The sequence below is a fragment of the Anguilla anguilla genome, chromosome 19 (genome assembly GCF_013347855.1).
Source record: "Anguilla anguilla isolate fAngAng1 chromosome 19, fAngAng1.pri, whole genome shotgun sequence".
Classification (NCBI taxonomy): Eukaryota; Metazoa; Chordata; class Actinopteri; order Anguilliformes; family Anguillidae; genus Anguilla; species Anguilla anguilla.
In genome coordinates, this window is record NC_049219.1 from 6,470,792 (window position 1) to 6,492,653 (window position 21,862).

At 51.9% G+C, this 21,862-nt stretch overlaps 1 protein-coding gene across 2 annotated transcripts; it reads right to left on the minus strand.

The window, feature by feature from the left end:
• Positions 1 to 1,204: 1,204 nt before the first annotated feature.
• plekhg7 (pleckstrin homology domain containing, family G (with RhoGef domain) member 7) lies at positions 1,205 to 21,477 on the minus strand. Of its 2 annotated transcripts, none has more exons than XM_035401310.1 (17): positions 20,882 to 21,477; positions 19,035 to 19,779; positions 18,286 to 18,311; positions 12,994 to 13,112; positions 12,227 to 12,267; positions 11,372 to 11,461; positions 10,669 to 10,830; positions 10,101 to 10,196; positions 9,560 to 9,661; positions 8,830 to 8,943; positions 7,834 to 8,008; positions 4,444 to 4,559; positions 3,717 to 3,807; positions 3,507 to 3,586; positions 3,092 to 3,257; positions 2,599 to 2,696; positions 1,205 to 1,649 (listed from the first exon to the last, which is right to left on the minus strand). In XM_035401310.1, exons 2-17 carry the CDS (start codon positions 19,644 to 19,646, stop codon positions 1,542 to 1,544), a joined length of 2,196 nt encoding a protein of 731 aa, XP_035257201.1. In that variant the 5' UTR covers positions 19,647 to 19,779; positions 20,882 to 21,477; the 3' UTR covers positions 1,205 to 1,541. The 2 variants fall into 2 exon arrangements, with proteins under 2 accessions (XP_035257201.1, XP_035257200.1); XM_035401309.1 differs by having other exon boundaries at positions 3,507 to 3,589; positions 20,882 to 21,472.
• Between the last annotated feature and the right edge of the window lie 385 nt (positions 21,478 to 21,862).

The window sequence follows — 21,862 nt, forward strand, 5'->3', positions numbered from 1 at the left end:
GGGTGGAAGAAACCCACGGCAGGACTTTTTACTTTCTGACCCCGGGCTTTTCCGCCGCTGGTTTGTAGTTTTCCGCCATCATCCACTCCTCCATCCTTTCAGAGGCCTGGGGGGGTGTCGGTTCCCAGTCTTTGCCGCTTTGGCACAAACGGGACTTTTTTTTTGTTTTTTGTTTCCCACACCAAAACGGTGTTTACAGCACCTCGCAAATACAGGATACCGGTGCTTGCGTTTTTACTTGCGCTAACACAAAATGAATACCGACTTATATATTGATTATGCGATGGGGGAAGGTAGTTAGCTGGCTTCCTTCCGCTGGGCTGGGCGGCCTCTCCCCGGGGTCTGTTTGATTTTGATCTGATGCAGATTTCTGAAAGCTTCTGTCGGGGGGGGGGGGGGGGGGGGGGGATAGGTCATTGTTATTCCTTTGAAAACGGCACCATGAAGGACAGGCTGAATTATGAAGGCGGCGCGCGCTGGCCAAATTTGTGCGTACAGAGAGCCGCCGAATGTGTGGCTCCGCTCGGCTCCTGATTCGCCACGTTCTGTCTCCTCGAGCGACCGTTGCCGAGCGTTCATGTCTGGTCCCCTTCAAAAAGCGCCTTTGAATAATATTTTGCATACTGCACAGGGGCAGGTCGGAAGAGTATGCTCTATAGCAGAGCTAACCGACCCCCTGTTACTGGAGATCTACCATCCTGTTGGGTTTTCACTCCAACCCTAACAAAGCACACCTCATTCAGCAGCTAGAGCAGGGCTGCCCAACCCTGTTCCTGGAGATCTACCATCCTGTAGGTTTTCACTCCAACCCTAACAAAGCCGCACCTCATTCAACAGCTAGAGCAGGGCTGGGCCAGCCCTGTTCCTGGAGATCTATCGTCCTGTAGGTATTCTTTTCGATCCTAATTTGGTGCACCTGATGCTACTCATTAGCAGCTCAGTGAGATCTGTAGCTGCTGAATGAGGTGTGCCTTTGTTAGGGTTGGAGTGAATACCTACAGGATGGTAAATCTCCAGGAACAGGGTCGGTTACCATTGCTATAGACTAATGTGACAGCTGGCAGTTCGATAGTTGACTGCAACCAATGAACAAATCCATAGTGGACAGGATGGGGCTGACTGACACCTTGCTCCAACCAATCAGTTTGGCCATGTCGCTTGTGCCTGGCGCGCGGTTAGGAACAAACACTGAAACCCCCCCGAGAAGTTTTTAAAAATATTTAATCTTTTTTTTTACCCAACTTGCATTGCCTGCTCATCGACAAATGAATGCAAATGCAAAGCGCTTGTCCGCAAAAAAAAACAAAACAAACAAAACAAAATAAACGTGCGCAAACGGCGTTCGCGCGCTTCTTCTAAGCAGCGACTACAGGCCTGGCCGTCAGCGAGAAAAACGCGCCATCTAAAGTACAACACGGACTCTCATTTACAACAAAGGGCTAAGTGAAACATGTTAGTAAAACTCTCTTGTGAACCTTTAGGACTTAAAGTGTTTCGGGGGGGGGGGGGGGGGGGGAGGGCGGGGTCGCTGGGGGGGGTGTTCAGATCTGCGTCGATTCCAGCCACGCCGAGTTCCGGAGCCGAGGCTGCTGGGAGTCCTGCTTCAGCATGTCCTCTACGGCGCCCTCTAGTGCCAGCATCCACGCTTTCTGGAAGAGAAGGGGCAGGACAGTGGTGTAGAAAACAGAAATATTTTTCCCAGTCATTTTGCAGCGGTGTTCACCTCTGAGCTGACCGTGAGATATATGATAATGTGTTATTACTGCGGTGTGCGTAAGAATGTGTTATAACAGGGTATATGTAAGAATGGGATATAACAGGGTATATGTAAGAATGGGGTATAACAGGGTATATGTAAGGATGGGATATAATGGTATATGTAAGTATGGGTTATAAGAGGGGTGTCAGAATTCAGTCCTGGAAGGCTTCAGTGTCTGTTGGTTTTTGGCTGATTGGCAGAAAACCACAAAGACCAGCATCCACTGCAGCCCTCAAGGACCTTAGCTTGACTCCACTCTGATATGAGGTGGTATAAAAAGTGTTCGTGTGGAAGGTGGCAGTAAAGCAGCCGCCTGCGGTAGCTCTGCTGAAGAGAACTGAACGCTCAGCTCGAGTCCGCGCAGTCAATCATTTATACAAGCGCTCCGGCTGACAGACACGGGACTGGGAGAAAGTTCAGGATGGGGGGCAGGGGGGGGGCAGGGGGGGGGCGTGCCTGTGAGCCGTGAGCCGTGCCGTCGCCATGGGAACGCGAGTCACGCGCTGGCAAAAGACTTTTGAAATCCTGACAAAGTCTGAACAGACGGAGAGCGTCTTGCATCTAATGAGCGTCTCATAAAATTCACTGCTACTTCCATCCTAGGAACACTAACGCTACACACAGGCTAAGGGCCCACGCTTAATGACTTGCGATAAAATCACTTAAGTTTGATTTGTCTCACAAGAGTCGCAGACCGGCTCGAGGCCGGATCAGCAGAGCTGCGATTGGCCGCCTGACAGCAAATGACGGTGTCGCAATGACGGGACTCGAGGCCCCGAAAGCGGCACGGTCCTGTGCGCGAAAGCGCCGCCGCGGCGCGGCGCGAGGGGGGCCGGTACCTTGGTGGACTCGGACGGCGCCTGCAGCACGAACACGGCGATGCACTGCAGGTAGCGGTTCTGGTGGGTCACCATGAAGGAGTTGAGCAGGCCGGACGCTGAAACGGGGGAAAAAACACAGCCAGGTTCAGACGGCCGCTCTGCGGGGAAACAGGAAGTAGGAAGCCGTGCTACAGGAAACAGGAAGTAGGGAGGCTACGCGGCAGGAAACAGGAAGTAGGGAGGCTACGCGGCAGGAAACAGGAAGTAGGGAGGCTATGCTACAGGAAACAGGAAGTAGGACGCTATGCTACAGGAAACAGGAAGTAGGGAGGCTACGCGGCAGGAAACAGGAAGTAGGGAGGCTACGCGGTAGGAAGTAGGGAGGCTACGCAGCAGGAAACAGGAAGTAGGGAGGCTACGCGGCAGGAAACAGGAAGTAGGGAGGCTACGCGGCAGGAAACAGGAAGTCGGGAGGCTACGCGGCAGGAAACAGTGGGGTCTGAGTGCTGACCTGAGGCGTTGAGCTGGTCGATGTTCCTGAGCTGCACGCGGTCCAGGGAGAGGGGCTGGTCCAGCACGGTGAAGGCGCAGCCCTCCCGCAGCAGGGCCTGCAGCTCCTGCGACCCCGCCGCCGAGTGGGCGGAGCTCTGCTCCGACCCGCCCGCCCTCTGACTCAGCTGGGGGGGGGGAACGGGGGAAAAAGAGGCGTGTCTTATGGGGCGGTTGTTTTTTACATGAGAGCTTTTCATTTGATTCCGGCGGGGATCTTCCGAGGAGTGACAGGCTGAGATTGTGTGTGTGTGTGTGTGTGTTTGGGGGTGACAGGCTGAGATTGTGTGTGTGTGTGTGTGTGTGTGTGTGTTGGGGGTTGGGGGGTGAAAGAGTGAGATAGTCTGAGGGAAGATAGATGGAGGTCAGAGCCATACCCTCTTTTTCCTTTTCATCTTGGTGATGAGCAGAAACTCGTCAAACAGGAACATGTAGACGTCCTGCTGCTTCCCGCTCTCTGCTAATCACACACACAGGGCACACACTGAATTAGCCACAGCGCAAACGCACCCAGCACCTTTCCCCATCCTGTAGAGAGGCCCCGGCGTGTCCGGGGGGGCGGGGCTGACCCCGGGGGCGGGGCTGACCTGTGAGCAGCATCAGCCGGCCCTCGTACAGCAGCGTCCGATTGGCCACCAGGTTCTCCAGGCTCGCCGCCTTCATCAGGTGCCTCAGGCTCTGTGAACAGGGAGCGGATCGCCTGTAAAATGTCCGTCTCTTCAGGAAGCAAACTCAGTCGGGCTCTGTGATCACTCTCTCACACCTTGCGCTTGTGTTTGATTAGTACTCCTGCTGTGTATGACACAGCCGTTGGAAGCGCGGTACACACGTGCAATGTGCTTTCTCTCGGTTTTAGGGTGTCCACCCAAATTCGCTTGGGTGTTCCCAACGGAGTCCATTTTTTGCCAGGAGAAAGGAAGTGATGTAACATAGGAAGCAATGTTAGTGTCAGGAGAAAGGAAGTGATGTAACAAAAGAAGTAATGTTAGCGTCAGAAGAAAGGAAGTGATGTAACCGAGGAAGCAATGTTAGTGCCAGGAGAAAGGAAGTGATGTAAGACAGGAAGTAATGTTAGTGCCAGGAGAAAGGAAGTGATGTAACACAGGAAGCAATGTTAGTGTCAGGAGAAAGGAAGTGATGTAACACAGGAAGTAATGTTAGTGCCAGGAGAAAGGAAGTGATGTAACACAGGAAGCAATGTTAGTGTCAGGAGAAAGGAAGTGATGTAACACAGGACGCAACGTTAGTGCCAGGAACAGGAAGGTAGTGCCCCCCGGTCCTGGAGCGGCTTGGGTTTAGCGCAGCGCTGCGTACCTCCGGCACAAACGCCCTCCTGGTCCTCTCCCACACCGGCTCCCAAACCAGCGACTCCTTCAGCCGCTTCACCTTCTGGTAGTTATCCAGCCACTTCACCTTCCCCTCCAGCTCATCTGCACAGACACAGGGTGACATCATCCCCCCACCCCCACTGTTGTGAAGACCACTATATTAGACCAGCTGTATCAAGGCTGAGCAAATACACATTGTGCTTCGTAGTTTTTGGAAGAAAATATAGTTTTTTTTTGTACTTTACAGAGAAAAGACTAAGCAGTATACCCAAAGTTTAACTGTATTACGTGGAAGAGCTTGGAAAAAACGTGAACCGTGTTAGGCTATTACTATCTGATTTAGCAATAGCATCTGATATAGCAATAGCATCTGATTTAGCAATATCATCTGATATAGCAAATAGCATCTGATATAGCAATAGCATCTGATAGCGCGTTTGAAACCGTCTGATGGGGCTGGTATGTCGTGGGCGGTGAGCGTCGAGCGCTAAGGTCAGGTGCCGTGCCGAAAGTGAACTGCAGCGAGTCGCTCGCGCATACTGAGCGCTAGCCCGCGTTAGCACAGCCGTCCGGCTCAAAGAGAGCTCTCAGCGCCGAAGTCTGTTTTCCTCGGGAAGGGTCGCCCCCCACCCCTCCCCCCCCAGCCGATCGGAACGCGGGGGGGGGGGGGGGGGGGGGGCGGGTTGCGTAACGAGACCCTTTTGTCCCGCCGTTTCAACACCGTGGGAAACGACAGCGGGACCCCACCTGTTTTACCCCCCCCCCCCACCCCCCTCCTCCTCTGTGCACCTGAGGGTCCCACAGGTGCCGGATTACACCCGCATACCCCCCACCCCCACCCCCACCCCCACCCCCTCACGTGCCCTCTGACCGCACCGCAGACACGCCCCCGTTACCGCGGCGAGGAGCCGTGCACAACAAAAGGCGTCGCGCCGCGTGATCAAGGGGGGAAAGGAAACAGACCGTTGCGCAAATTCGACAGTTACATATTTTTCACCGCCGCCGATCGCAAAAGAACAGGTACGGCCACCTTCGTGTACCTGGGACTCCTCAGAGTCCTTTGATCTGCCGGTACTGTTTTCCAGAGGGGGGGGAGAAGAAAAAAAAACTCTTAGCGAGACACGGGGACCAATCATGGGCTTTGCTTTGCGGTTGCAGAAATGGTAGTTGTGCAAATTTGACCAATTAGGGTCTTTAAAGTTGCTCAACCGGGCAGCTTAACCAGCCGGGGTTTCTATTACGAGCAATGCTGCGCTAATCTATGCAGAATGTGCTTTGGCTAATCGAGTGGGCCGAGTGGATGGTTTGACAGAGAGCAAACGCAACATCTGCGCAGACTTCAAACGGCTTCGCTGAATGCATTGTGGGTATGAGTTTGCTCAACTCACTGTGCGCACACAGAACAGCTTTTCATGCTAAAAAAGACTTTAATCTGGGGCGGGGTAAGAAAAATAATGCGGGCGATGTCAAGCGTCTCTTTGTTACCTTCGGTCGCGGGCGTCTTGTTGACAAACTGCCTGCAAAACTGTAGTCCTGAAAAAGAGGCTCTTGTCTGGTATAATAGGACCTCAGTACCGTGCTGTGGAAAAAAAAACCCTTCCTGGTTTCCTCTATTATATCATATTGTTTCTGACCTTTAGACAAAATGTAATATTAGACAAAAGGGAAATTGAGTAAACACAAAAAACTGCCCACTTAGTTACTCAATAAACCACTTAACCAAATTTAGTTGATAATTAGATGCAGCTGGCTGAACACAGCCAGGCTTGATTGCGGCCAGCCCTCTTGAATCTAAACCTCACTCGTATTGAACCTTACCTTCAGTGTGAAGTAGTTGCCACAAAGTTTCTATGAGCACACTATACCATGATCACAGGGAATTCCAGAAGAGATGACAAAAACGTTATTGAAATATATCAGTCTGGAAAGGGTTACAAAGCCATTTCCACGGCTCTGGGGCTCCACAGTGAGAGCCGTTATCTCCAAATGGAGAACACTTGGAACAGTGCTGAATCTTCCCAGGAGTGGCCGGCCTGCCAAGATTTCTCCAAAGGCATAGCGATAACTCGTCCAGTAAGTCACAAAACATCCCAAAAGAACATCCAAAAAAAAACTGCGGGCCTCTCTTAGCCTCTAGCTAAGGTCAGTGTTCATGATTCCATGATAAGAAAGAGACAAAAATGGGATTCATGGGAGAGTAGCAAGGTGGAAACCAAAAGTAGCATAAATGCTCATCTCACATTTGCAAAAAAAAAAGCACCTGGATCATCCCCAAGACTTTTGAGATAATGTTTTATGGACACTTGAGTCAAAAGTGGAACTTTTTGGATGACACAGGTCCCATTATGTCTGGTGTAAGGCAACCTTGCTTTTACTGAAGGAACCGTGACTTGTGCTCTGTGTCAGAATGTTCTTAAGGAGAACGTGCAGTCATCTGTCCGTGAGCTGAAGCTGAAGCTTAATCGGGTTGTGTAGCGAGACAGTGATCCAAAACACAAAAGAAAGTCCACATCTGAATGGCAAAAAAAAAACAAACTAAATTAAGTGTGGCTTTGCCAAAGTCCTGACATGAACCCAACAGAGATGTTGTGGCAGGACCTGTAGTGAGCAGTTCCTGCTCAAAAACCTCCCAATCTGTCTGAATTACAGCAGTTCTGCAAAGAGGAGAGGGCTAAAATTTCTCCAAAGCGACACGAAAGACCGATATCAAATTTTAGGAAGTGTTCGATTGCAGCTTTCGCTGCTAAAGGCGGTGCAACCGGTTACGTTTAAGGGAAGTTTCAGTTTAAGGTTGCTTTTTCCACACGGGTGACGCGGGAGTTCGATAACTTCCCTTTGTCTGATATTACATTCGTCGATCTGAAACGGTGTGACAAATCTGCAATAACAGAGGAAATCATGAAAGGGGGCAAATGCTTTTTCACAGCACGGTACTGAGTCCTGCTAGACCAGGCAAGGGCCGCTTTTTCACGGGAGTCACGTCTTGCTGAAGACGTCTGCGATTGAAGGTGAAGGTAAACAAACAGAAGTTTGACATTACCTGCTTTATTTCTCTTACCTCGCCCCAGACTGTAACTCCAGTCTATCAGGTTTTTTGGGGAGTTACTACTGGGACGCCGCTGAATTCTGGGACGCCTCGCAAATGCGCCGGTCGCCAGGTGAGAAAAGCAGCCAGCTTAGGGGGGGGGTCGACTGTCATTTTAAAAACCGAATCGATTCGCGAGCGTTAAAAGCGCGCGTCGAAAAAGGAGCCGGTGGAACGGAAGTCCGCGGTCGGCCGTCCGGCCGACGGCTGGCGGTTTGGGGGGGAACCCGTCGGGGCTAAAAGCCGGGGGGGGGCAGGGGGGAGAGGGGGAGAGGGGGAGGGGGTGCTCACGTATGGACCGCTCCACCAGCTCGATGACCGCCTGCACGGCGTTCCGCTCGGCCGCGCCGCCGCAGCGCCGCTCGACGTTCCGCAGCAGCAGCGGGTAGCGGGTCAGCCTCTGCAGCGGCGCCACCAGCAGGTCGCGCAGGTACAGCCGCCGGCACTCGCCGTTCCGCTCGCACCACTGCGGAGGAGAGCAGACACACGCACGCACGCACCTCGTGTGGAAGAGCTTGGAAAAAATGTGAACCGTGTAGGCTATTACCACCTGATTTAGCAATAGCATCTGATATAGCAATAGCATCTGATATAGCAATAGCATCTGATATAGCAATAGCATCTGATTTAGCAATAGCATCTGATTTAGCAATAGCATCTGATATAGCAATAGCATCTGATATAGCAATAGCATCTGATATAGCAATAGGATCTGATATAGCTGTAGCGCCCACGTTACCAGCGACCTGTCAGCGTGAGCCTGCGCGCCTCTCGCCCGCTCAACCCTCTGAGGCGTGACATCACACATTCTTAACCGAACATTCTAAATGCTGATGTCACAATCACTGCCGGTAAATGAAAGCGTTGGGAGTTCTAGAACACTGACTTAGAATTTTGAGAAAACATTCCAAAAAGCCTACTCTTCAAAGACTGAATGTCAGTATCTACGCATTAGACCAATAACAATTATAACAATAATAATAATAATAATAATAATAATAATAATAATAAAACGTTCACCATCTTAATAATAGGTGTAATATGAATACGTTTTATTTCCTTGGCAGGGTAATACTATTTTTATTGATATTAGAACAGTTACGATACTAGTTATCGCAATCACAATAATGGCAACAGGTGTCAGTCTCAGATGACCAGCGTCCTCTCGGCCTTAGCCGCCCTCCTCGGGTTGCTAGGACGCCCTCGGATTTTCTTACCCCCCCCGCCACCCCCCCCCGACGTCTTTGAATTATAAACAAGTCCCTCGGGCGCCCGGGCCAGTCTCACCTTCACGTACGTGGTAAAGTCCTCCCTCTGCTTCAGGCTGTCCAGGTAGCCGACGGCCGTGGGGTAGTTGAGGCAGTACTTGTGCTGGCTCAGGCAGATGCTGTCTCTGAACCCCTGTCCGGCCAATCACAAACCCCCCACCCCCCACAAAAAAAGAACCAATCACCACAGGGCTAGCATGCGAGATCGCAGACTTTTCAACTGTTTTCACTTCAACCCGTATCCTCCTAATACCCGGGCAAATTCATTTTTGGCTCCCGTACAAATCTAACATGCTGAAACCTACACTACAAAGCAAACTCAGTACGAGTAAAATACTTTTGAAAATATTTTCATGCAACATGTTTTTGTTATCCAAGACACTTGTTAATATTAAAAAAAAAAAAAAAAAACTACTTCAACTTTTTTTAAGCCAGGTCTCAAAGAGGATAATATATCCATCCGTCCATTATCTATACCCGCTTATCCTGAGCAGGGTCGCGGTGGGTGCTGGAGCCTATCCCAGCATGCATTGGGCAAGAGGCAGGATGGATAATGTATGAATATTTTTATACATTTTTATAAATATATAGATAAATGCAGTAAATACATAAATACATTTCTGTGAAATAAAAATCGGTGCATTATATTGCACTGTATTCCATTTCAGCAAGGGCAGAGAGACGTTGAGTGATCTCACGGTGACATCACAGTGAGCTGACCTTTGACCCCCCGGTGGGCGGGCACTGACCTTGGTGAGCAGGGCCTGCAGGGTGGGGGCGTTCCCGCTGACCGGTATCTCCCAGGACTCCCTGACGGCGCGCAGGAGGCTGGTCAGAAACCCGAAACTGACCTGCAGGGGGGGAGAAAGCGGCCCGCCCCAAAACCCAGACACTCGTGACCCTCACGCTTTCCCAGGGCCCCCAGGGGGGGTTCACCGAACTGAGCTTCTCGCTTAGAACGTCACGGGCTCGAATCGCCCCAAACAAAGCATCAAAGTGTTTCAAAATGCGTCCAGGTTCACATACCTGCAAGGTACTTTGCCCGTCGCCCAAAATAAAGGTGTATCAGCAGACGCGTTGGCGATGGCGTGTTGTAGCAACGCGACATACCGCCGTAACGTTTTTTTTTTTTTTTTTTCTAAAACTGCCGTAGAATGACATTTCAAAAAAAAAGCGGCGAAACCCGTCCGTCCGGGAGGGAGGGGGAGGGGGAGGGACGCCGACGGAACCGGTTTCGCCGCGGATTTTTACCCACGGTGCACGGCGGCGGCGGCGGTGGCGGCGTCTCACCAGGCTCAGCTCGTTGAGGTTGGCGAAGAGCCTCCAGGGCTCCACGTCCTGCAGGTAGCCCCCGTGCTGCAGGCAGGTCAGCGTGTGCAGGAACACCTGGGACAAGGGGGGGGCCGAGAGGGGCTCGGTCACGGCTCCACTGACACCCATCCCACACCCCCCCCCCTCCCCCCCGCTCCAGCGATAGGCTACCGGTACACCCATTACATTACGTTACAGGCATTTGGCAGACGCTCTTATCCAGAGCGACGTACAACAAAGTGTAATAACCATAACCAGGAACAAGTATGACGAAACCCCTAGAGAGAAGTACCGGTCCAAGTGCAGAGAACAACAGCATAGTTCAACTTGGACCCTGAAGGTTAAACTGATTAACGCTAACACAACGAGAACGGCAACAACGCAGTCTATGGAAAAAATACAAGCAGTAGTTAAGACACCCGAAGCCGGGCGCTTTGACGTATGCGTGAATGTTTTAACCGTGCTGTACCGGACTCGGTAAATGTACACACAAACGCAGACACGAGCGCACGCGCGGGTAGGGGACGTCTGCCCTCGGGGGGTTTACCTCCTTGAGCACCATCAGCTGGTCCAGGAAGTAGACGCATTCGCTGGTGAAGAGCTCCCAAACGGCCTTCTCTTTCCTCCAATCGCGCGCCTCCTCCTCGTCGTCGTCGTCGGCCCCGCCCTCCCGTCCCTCGCTCTTCAGGAAGTCCTCCAGCGAGCAGTTCTGGAGACGGGTGGGGGGGGGGGGGGGGCACACACGTTCCACTGTCTGTGTACAGAACTCAGCACTGCTGCGCTGTCTGTGCGTGTTACACTGTCTGCACATTACACTGTCTGCGTGTTACACTGCCTGCACATTACACACAGCCTAATGCACACAGTGTAATGCACAGTGTAACACACAGTCTAATACACAGTGTAACACACAGTCTAATGCACAGTGTAACACACAGTCTAATGCACAGTGTAACACACAGTCTAATACACAGTGTAACACAGTCTAATGCACACGGTGTAATGCGCAGTGTAACACACAGTCTAATGCACACAGCGTAACACACAGCGTAATGCACACAGTGTAACACACAGTGTAATGCACAGTGTAACACACAGTGTAACACACAGCCTAATACACACAGTGTAATGCTCAGTGTAACACACAGTGTAATGCACAGTGTAACACACAGCCTAATACACACAGTGTAATGCTCAGTGTAACACACAGTGTAATGCACAGCGTAACGCACACCGGGGCCACAGCTCACCTTGTACCTCTGGAAGTCTGTGTCCCTCCAGTCCTGGATCTGCACCGTCGACAGACACTTCTCAATGCCGAACTTCATCCTCCCTTTGATCTGAGCGGAGGAGACGCGTCACGCGCGCGGACAGAATTTACAGAGCGCCCAGATTTAAACCACAACCCGTGTCAATCAGAGCCGGCACTCGTAATGTCACTCATTAATTTATCCAAAATTGGCACCAGTTCTAAATGACTACTTTCCCCATTCGAGCACGTTTTCAGTTTATTTCAAAACCTTGTATTGTGATTTCAGTGTCTGCAACTCCGATGTGAAATAGGTGAAACCGAACAACCACATCCACAACAAGTGGACAGTCGGTCGTCTGTTATAGCTGATTATGTATTCAACAAAAAAAATCACTGCTTTGAAGACTATCATTGTTGAGAGCGAACTGTAAAAAATTGAGCTTCACGCAGCGCATCGCACACTTTGAAATGAAACTGCAGCTCTCCTAAAGGAGACCGTCCCTTTAAAGCTGATATCTTTGCAAAACCTATAATAAACACATTAACACCTCACCTGAAGAATCAAGTAGGCCTTTGGCAGCGGATGAAACAAATACTCTGGAAGCAGCCATCTGATAGCTCTTAGCAAACGCAGACACGGACAGAACACTGAACGATGCCAAAAGGCATAAAGGAAAACCATTTAATCATTTAAACACGGAACTGAATCGTAATTTAATACTTTTTCTTTTTTTTTTTTTTCCCCCCCACAACGCGCTTAACCGCCATTAACAGGCTCCGCGGCCCGGGGTAGCCACGGAACGGATCCCAAACCGCAGGGCGCCACGGCAACCCGCCGACCGCAAACACGTACCGTGCTGTGTCTGGAGAAAGGCCACCTTGATTTCTTGGACTCTGAAGTGAAACAAAAAAAAAAAACAAACCAAACAAACAATTAAAAAAAAAATAAAAAAACGTTTATACAACGGAGAGATACGCATTTAAAATGTGAAGCGGTTTTATGCCGATACTTGACTGTGTTTGTTTTTTGGTAGCGGAAACTGCAGGTGCGTTTCCTGTCGACAAAGTGTATTTGATTGGGGAGAAGGTTCTGGAGAACATTTGCATGTTTGATTTGTTTGAGGGTTGTGTCGAGGCTGGAGGCCAGAGAACCAGAGAGCCTTCCTAGCGCAGACGGAAAAGGCCGCTGACCCGTTCCTCTCTGGGCAAAGGGCCCGTTTTTTTTTGTTTTTTTTTTACAGCTAATGAGTGCTAGCGGGCACTCTGCCCAGATTCGCCGCGGACCCAACGGGCCGTTCAGCGCGGGCTCCTCCTGGCACGCCAACCCATCACAAACCCCACATTGTGTTCTCCAAAAAACCGCCAAACTTCCACTTTTCAGAAAAAAAACAACCTGTTTTTTTTTTTTTAACTGGCATAACGTACAAATTGCTACAAAGGCAGTTTGAACTGATAGCGTCGCTGAAAGAGATTGCAGTTTGGGCGTATGTAGCGTTTATACCGTAGTGGTAGTGACTGACTGTGGTAATGATGTGTGTAAAAAAAGATGAACAGAGCTGAGGGAGGGTGGCTATGCACATAGGGGTTTTTTTTTTTTTTTCGTTTTTTTAGTTTTTTTACCGGAAAGCGAGGATCCGTTCAGTCGGTCGGCAGCCCCGTCGGACACGAACAGGTCCCCCGGCGACACGTCCAGGCCCGGCAGGCTGACCACCACCGAGCTCCGCCTCCTCTCCCGCAGTCTGGAGAACAGAGAGCCAGGGAGTCTCCACCCACTCCACGCCAACTTCCAATACCGCTCTTACCCATTGGCTTACCTTCACCCACACATAACTTACGTTCACCCGCACGTAACTTACCTTCACCTACATGTAACTCAAACACTACTGCCTAGCTGGAGCTAACTGAGCACCCCTCTGTCCTGGTCCTGGAGTGCCACAGAGCCTGCTGGGACTGGGTTTTCGAGCGGGGGGGGGGGGTGAACTGCGCACCTGATAATGTCTTACTGCAGGTGTGAACGGGAGAAAATAAATCGTAGCACAGCGAGAAGGAACTGCTTAACGCAATGCACCCTGGTCTGCCGCACTGAGCAGTGTTTGCACGGACTTCCTTCTTCTCCCGCTGCGGCTTTTTGGTTCTCACCGTGAGACCAGCAACCGATTCAGAGCCAAGGATCTTGCAATCGCTGCTTCAGCTGATCGATTGCTGTGCAGTTCAGGTGCTGAGTAACAACGAAAGCCAGCAGAGCCCGTGGGTCTCCCAGCACCAGGGTTGAGCAACACCGGTCCGGCTGAATATTTTCAGAAACCTTTAAAAAAATATGCAGCTTTTTGGCCTTATTCAAATGGTGAATGGAACTGCATTTATATAGCGCTTTTATCCAAAGCGCTTTACAATTGATGCCTCTCATTCACCCATTCACACACACTCACACGCCAATGGTGAAAGGCTGCCATGCAAGGTACCAATCAGCTCGTTGGGAGCAATTAGGGGGTTAGGTGTCTTGCTCAGGGACACTTCGACACGCCCAGGGTCGGGGATCGAACCGGCAACCCTCCGACTGCCAGACAACCGCTCTTACCTCTCCTGAGCTATGTCACCCCTAGATTTCACTGCGATGTCACCGGCGACGTCACCGGCACCCACGCCCAATCCGATCCCCTCAGAGACGGCCAGCAACGTCACCCGCGGCCAACCCGTGCGGCTTATCTGCCGTGACGGGGCGCGATCGCATCACTTCCTGGTCTTGTTTTGTCAGCAGGCGAAGGCGACGGGGTCAGGAGAAACACGCAAGCGTATTGATTACAGACAAAACGCTCCAGACAAAACAGAACAACCTGTAATTACACGCAACCGCTGCTGCAGACGGGGGAAAGAATGTACTCAAGCCGTGCGGACGGAGGAACGACACTTTCCTTCTCAAGTTACGTCCCCGCACGACACGCCCCCCTCCCCCCCTCGCCGCACCCCCTGTCCCGCCCACCGCCTCCCCCTGCCGCCCCCCCCCCCCTTCAGGGCAGCCAGCATACCGTACAAAAACCATGATGCGGGAAGAGGAACGTCCTCGGCATGCGCCGGTGAACTGTAATAACAGAATTCCTTTGGAATTGCTGAGATACCTGCCTGTGTGTGGGAAAGCTGCGAGTTACTTAATACACCTTCTTACCGGCAGCCAGAGTACCTGCTGCCCCAGCAGGAGAATACACCTTCATACTGGCAGCCAGAGTATCACACTGCTGCCCCAGCAGGAGAATACACCTTCATACTGGCAGCCAGAGTATCACACTGCTGCCCCAGCAGGAGAATACACCTTCATACTGGCAGCCAGAGTATCACACTGCTGCCCCAGCAGGAGAATACACCTTCATACTGGCAGCCAGAGTACTGCTGCCTCAGCAGGAGAATACACCTTCATACTGGCAGCCAGAGTATCACACTGCTGCCCCAGCAGGAGAACACACCTTCATACTGGCAGCCAGAGTATCACACTGCTGCCCCAGCAGGAGAATACACCTTCATACTGGCAGCCAGAGTATCACACTGCTGCCCCAGCAGGAGAATACACCTTCATACTGGCAGCCAGAGTATCACACTGCTGCCCCAGCAGGAGAATACACCTTCATACTGGCAGCCAGAGTACTGCTGCCCCAGCAGGAGAATACACCTTCATACTGGCAGCCAGAGTATCACACTGCTGCCTCAGCAGGAGAATACACCTTCATACTGGCAGCCAGAGTATCACACTGCTGCCTCAGCAGGAGAATACACCTTCATACTGGCAGCCAGAGTATCACACTGCTGCCCCAGCAGGAGAATACACCTTCATACTGGCAGCCAGAGTATCACACTGCTGCCCCAGCAGGAGAATACACCTTCATACTGGCAGCCAGAGTACTGCTGCCCCAGCAGGAGAATACACCTTCATACTGGCAGCCAGAGTATCACACTGCTGCCCCAGCAGGAGAATACACCTTCATACTGGCAGCCAGAGTACTGCTGCCCCAACAGGAGAATACACCTTCATACTGGCAGCCAGAGTATCACACTACTGCCCCAGCAGGAGAATACACCTTCATACTGGCAGCCAGAGTACTGCTGCCCCAGCAGGAGAATACACCTTCATACTGGCAGCCAGAGTACTGCTGCCCCAGCAGGAGAATACACCTTCAGACTTCATAACTTCGTTAGAGCAGTTAGCACGATGTGGCCTCACTGCAGTTTAAGCCGCGCTTCCCAGGGTCCCCGAAATCCCGCCGCCGGGAGTCCCAAGACGTCTTCCAGATGCAGGACGGCGTTAAAAAAAAAAAAAAAAAAAAAAACCGTCTCTCCGTTTCCCGGGTTCGCCCCGGGCCCTGGAGAGCGAAGAGAAACGGGCCCGGCCCTTAATCGCGTGGGATTAGCGCCTCGTGCGAACGGGGCGAGGCGATTAACGCGGTTATTTACGCCAACACTTGTTTTCTTCGCCAGCGACGCCCAGCGATCGTGCGTCGCCAAGGCTGCGCGAGCGGTTGTGTGACATCTGTTTGGCAGAGAGAGAGAGCCCCAGACCGTTCTTGGCGAGGAGCACAAAAGGAGAAAAATCCCCGGAAGCGCAAGCCTGACATACATACATACAGGGCCCCCGCCGCCGAGCGCGCGTAACCCGACCGGCGGCTCGGCGGCGGGAATGGGGGGGGGGCCGGCCGGAGCGCGGCTCGCTCTGCGTGGGCGGGCGGGCGGGCGGGCGGGTGACGTGCGTGCGGGTTAAGGTGCGTGCCAGCCTCTCGGGCCGTTTGTGCCGGCCGTTTCCGCACGGCAGCGGACAAAAGCCTCGCCCTCCGGGCGTCAGAGCCCTCGCTGGCCCCCCCGCCCCTGCCCCCCCCCCTTCGGGTAGCGTGCCGGCCTCATGACTGTGGTTCTGTCACAGCTAAACTGCACTCGCCCTCCCGGTTTACCCCTGGGGGGGGGGGGTGCAGTGCCCGTGGGCACACTGCAGCGGGTTTCTGTGGGTACTGTACAATGGCGGCAAATTTCTATGGTTACCTGTGGGTGCTAGGTGGCAGGTTTCTATGGTTACTGCGGGTACAGCATAACAGGAATCTTTGGTTACCCGTGGGTACAAAGCAGCAGGTTTCTATGGTTACGTGTGGGTACAAGGCAGCAGGTTTCTATGGTTACTGCGGGTACAGCATAACAGGAATCTTTGGTTACCCGTGGGTTCAAGGCACCAGGTTTCTATGGTTACCCTTTGGCGCAAGGCAGCAGGTTCCTATGGTTACCCGCGGGTACAAGGCAGCAGGTTTCATAAGAGGAATCTTTGGTTACCCGTGGGTACAAAGCAGCAGGTTTCTATGGTTACGCGTGGGTACAAGGCAGCAAGTTTCTATGGTTGCTGCGGGTACAGCATAACAGGAATCTTTGGTTACCCGTGGGTTCAAGGCAGCAGGTTTCTATGGTTACCCTTTGGCGCAAGGCAGCAGGTTCCTATGGTTACCCGCGGGTACAAGGCAGCAGGTTTCTACGGTTACTCGCAGGTGCACTGGAGCACAGGTGCGGCGAGAGGCAGGAGGCGTCTCCCCGGGGCGTTTCTGGAGCCCGTGCGCTCAGGGGACGAGGCGTCCACCGTGGGATCTCTTCAGCGGCGCGGCTCTCACGCTCCACTGCGCCCACCTGGCGCGCGAGCGCCACCGGGCTAAACCCCCCCGCCCGGCTAGCTGCCAAAACAGAACGCGCACCGCTTCCACGGACCTGGCCGGGTCCTCTCTCTCTCTGCGTCATCGATCATTTCCCAGGGTTCCAGCCCCGGGGCGGTCGGAGAACACCCACCGAACCGAGCTTCCGCGGAAACGCCGACGACCAAAGTCAGCGCCCCGCCCCGAGAACTTCCGCGCGCTTCTGGAACGCGCCGCGCGTTTTTTTCTACGAGCAAAGCTGCCCCCCTGCCTCTAGCATAACCGCTACCGTTTGGGCACTAATACGCAGAGAGATGACGGGTAACGTCTTCCACAGCAGTGGCGCTTGTGTGTACGGCTCTGCGTTTGTAACCTACTCGGTCGTACTCCAGGACGCGTTTTATACGTTCACTGCGATGTTTTGTGCTCTCGCTTCAGCTCGTGACTGTGTGAATATTGCCCGGCTGGTTAATGGTTGACCCAGCGCTTTTGGGAAAAAAAGATTCTTGAGATTGCGCAACGGGCCCGGAAAGCGGGTCACCGCTAATTGCGGTTAGCCGCGGGCCCCCCCCCTGCACAATAGCGGCCTGTCCCCCCCCCGCGCCTGCGCCTGCGTCACCCGGGCCTTTGTCCCGGCCGCCCAGCGAACGGCGGCGGCCGAGCCTTCCGCCTCCATCCGCCGGGAGCGACGCCGGGCCGGGGAGCAATTAAGGGACCGAAACAAAAAAACGCCCCAATTACCGTTGGGTTGGGGGGGGGGGGGGGGAGCACCATTCTCCTCACGGACCGGAGCAGGCCGTCCCGAGCCAACAACGCTAATGAGGTTTGGCTCGTCTGAACCTGAACGCCCCCCCCCCCGATGAAGAGTTCTGTTCCCAGTTTCCCCAGGGGAGTTTGGGGGGGGGGGGGGGGGGCAACAAAGCTGTGGCACAGTGGACAATGAGCCTCAGCGCGGCTCCACGCTGTCAGACCCGGGCTGTGCCAGCGTCGACGGGGCCCGAACGAGCCCAGAGGCCGATCGGCAGGGGAACCACGCGGGGGGGAGGGGGGTTTGGACCCACGGTCAGATTAAGGACACTTCCAAAGTGCAGGATTAACATTGCTGGGGGGGTTTTTGTTTTTGTTTTGTTTTCTCTTGCTGAAGCGAAAGTTTCAGCGAAGGTGCATACCGACGTGTCGCCTGGGTGCGAATCTGACAGATCCGCTCCGCTCTTACCCGTGAACGCCGAAATAACCTTTAAAAGGAGAAGAGAAGCTCGCCTACCTGTTGTGAGGAGGTCCGTCGGTCTCCTGTGAAGAAGAAAAAAACACACAGGCACGCTTTTATTAATGGAGAGGCCGCCCCTATATCCACTGCAGCTGAGATGATAGGAGGGGGAAAAAAATTATTGACACTTCCACAGCTTCCCCCAGCCATTATCAGATAAATAAATACAGACTGGGCTGTCTTGATTTAGAATACAGATGGGTGTCCTTATCTGATTCGTAATGTCAACAAGCCTGTCTCGTACGCATGTGCATTTCCCTTACTGCTGGGCATAACGTGTATTTCGCTGATTCTGGGCGTTTATTTACGGTGGATTCTGGTGCTGCGCGTCAAACGTACGGATAACGCAAGTCTGGAGCGTACTCCGTCCAGAGCAGCGGGCGATTTTTGGGGTGAATTAGCCGACTCCTCCCCTGTCGGCTTGGGGGGCAGCGGACGCGCCCCCGGAGCGGGAGGGCGGTCAGGAGCGGGTGGAGCTGTCAGCGCGTGTAAATGCTGATTCATTGGCCGTCAAAAGATCTGCTTCTGGGCCGCTGCCCCCAGGGGTCAAGCAAAACGAGAGAGAGAAGCTGTGTGCTCGCGCGCTTGCGTGCGTATGCAAGGTTATGTCAGTTTGTATATTTGGCTTAATTGTGCAATGCGCACAAACTCTATTCTAGTCTTTTGTCTTATTCGATTGACCTCATATTGCAACGTTTTATGCCTCTGGCACAATTTCTACTCACATATATTAAAATTAAAGTTACCTGGTCGGAATCCTCTGTAGGTTCGCCGTCTATTTTGATATTTTCAAATCTTTCGAAGATCACACCATTATCCACAGAGTTCGGGTGACTGGACCTGTTTTCCTCTTTGTCCGCGTTTGAACCTGACGGCGAGACTCGATCCGGTTCAGCGTCGCTGAGCGGACTTGCCGCCAGCGGGGACTTAGTTCTCCACCCGGGTGACAGAAGACCCTCTGGAAACTGCGCCTCGCCAGAAACTGATCCCACCTGTCCGCCGTCCGCACTGGTGGGGTCCGTGAAGTCCACGCGCGGGCGTCGCGTGCTCGTCCTCATCCTCCTCAAGGTGGGAGAGGTGGAAATCCGACCCAGAGCGTGTCTGTTGAACTGGAAGAGCGGCGTGAGAAAGCCGTCTGCTTCTAGGAGCCCCGCGCTTTTCAGTGTCGAAGGCGTTCTCGGTAGATCTATCAGCATTATTTGGGGACGGCTGGTCTGCGTTTCCTTGTCCTCCGTGAGCGGTGCCGTCGTTTGCGTCTGCACAGAGCATAACCCCATGAAACCAATGTAGCTCCACTCCAAGGTTTCCTCATCGTTTTGCCCGTTTATAACTGTTGCGGCCTCTTTTACCGAAGACATTTTGCGCAAATAGTAATGGTAATCCCGCCTAACTGCATGGTATTAATTCCAAAACGGGGGGCGTCGGGTCAGCATTCAAGTGGAGTTTGGATCCCTTAACTTTCGTAGAAGCGTGCGTACTCCGGGCGCGTTTCTGTAAAAACAAGAAATCGATGAAGCTTGTCATTTGAAATGTCCTGATGCTAGGCTATGAATACCAGGGACGTGCCATTCTGTCGCACAAAATCAGACTATGCTGTTTGCACATGAACTGAATTTGCTTAGAATTTGCCTTGACGGAAATGACCTTTCAGAAAGGGAACACTGACTTGCTATAGTTCAACTCCCTGCGTATGTCGTAACCCGTTGCTCGAGTCCACAGGCAATGGTAATGAGTTTTCTCCGCAATATAGGCTATTAGCTATCCCAGTGGTTTTCAAACGCGCCCCCGGGGGAGGTATGCTGGTTTTTGTTCAAGGCAATATCTTGCTTGTTGTTGGACACGTGCGTTTCAGTATTTCATAAATACGTCCTTATAGACTGAACACAAAGCAGGTCTGAGTCGTATCATTTTCTTTGCCTTTGAATTCGTCATTATCTACCAAATAATTCGTTTTAGTGGCTGTGTCCACAGAGAGAGAGGTATTTTTAAAAAAATCTCTATTCATTTTTTGCAATTTAGCACAGCGAGAATTAGATTTATTCTTAATGGCAGGCATAGCTACTTCTGACATAATGTGGCTTAAGAATGTCAATCATTACTCAAAACATCAAAAGCGTAATTAAGATAAATTAACAGCTTGTTAAAATGCTAGGATTGCAACTGTGGTTGAAACGAAAACCAGCGTACACAGGGCTCCCCCAGGACCGAATTTGAGAACCACTGATGTTCTGTTGTTCCCGATGTCAGCATAGCGTGCCAAACAGGTAAAGTGAGAAAAGTGCACCTGTCCCAGTAGCCCTCATTGGAAAAAAAGCATAGGCTAAATACAAAGATCGCACAAATAAACGAAGCGACATTTTTGCAGATGTAATCTGTGATTGTTACAAAATACAATAGGTTATATAAATAAATTGTTGTAAACTGCCTCTGTTTATTTATATAATAGTCCACTGCCAGCAACAGTTAGTGTCGATATGATATTCGTGTTCGATCATAGAAGCTAATGACGAACGACCTTAGCGTTGTTACCCATGGCATTCTGACGTTGGATATAAAACAATGCGTGTTCGATTAATAGCGTGTTGCGACTTACCGTCTCTGTAACTTGATTTGTTTTTTAATTGTCCCGTGTTCCTCGGCGTTGCTTCGAAGTTGCTGTCCCCAGGAAAACGTGTGGCAGGAGCGCGATAGGGGGAGCGATAAAGTCGGCTACTGACGGTTCGGAGACTCCGCACGACTCCCCTTTACGGCACAAAGGTCAGCTGATTGAGGGACGGTGCTCGGGCCAGGCTTGGCAAACATCTCGCCCGAGCGCCTTAGTTACGCAGATAAAAGCGCTCCGTGACCAAGCTACTGGCACACTGTGTATGCAGCCGACTCGTAACGCAGCAATAATGGCACTGCCTCCTCGCCCATTGCAAGCACGAAACTTTAGTGGCGTTTGGAACGGTGACAGAAACGGAGGTGGAGCGTGATGGATTGCGTTCGACAGGATCGCCTATTATTTCTGTTGTCTATCGTCAAGGGTTACGCCTACGTTAATGTTTTCGTAATTATTTAGGAAGGGTTCAGATTTTTCCCCCTCTGTTCAAATACGTCAAATAAGTTTTTTCCGAAAAAGGGAGTGCAATTGATAACTTTAATAAACATTTCAAAGGGGGATTTGATCATCAAAATGTGGGCTGAAGGAAAATTACTATGCACCATTAAATATAGATAGATTTCAGTTATATTTTACTTTTTCGAGGTTGCAAATGCATTCATTTTGTCAAGTCACAGTTTTTATCCATTTGATTTAAAAAAACGGTTTAAGATTCCGTTTAGATTCCAGATTAGTGGCGATAAAAAATGGCAAAAGAGGCATTCATGAGGGAATAAAGCTGCAGGCGGGATGGCTCGAGCCAATGACAAAGGCCCCCAGGGGGTCACGACTGGTGACACACATATAATGAGTGCATGTGCACGAGCTGTCATCATTTAAACTTGATTAGGATCCAGCTGTTACACTGCCACCAAGTGCCTACACTACATCACAGGCGGTGGTGCACTGGCATGTAAGAAGACTTCCGCGAGT

What these genes read in the sequence shown, in the direction of transcription:
- plekhg7 (XM_035401309.1), bottom strand. Translation starts at nt 19,646, where the DNA reads ATGTCTTCGGTAAAAGAGGCCGCAACAGTTATAAACGGGCAAAACGAT. An exon ending in TGCAGGCCCTGCTCACCAAG is followed by an intron (nt 8,944 to 9,559) that starts GTCAGTGCCCGC and finishes TTGGCCGGACAG; the next exon opens with GGGTTCAGAGACAGCATCTG. An exon ending in CCGGCTGATGCTGCTCACAG is followed by an intron (nt 3,590 to 3,716) that starts GTCAGCCCCGCC and finishes GTGTGTGATTAG; the next exon opens with CAGAGAGCGGGAAGCAGCAG.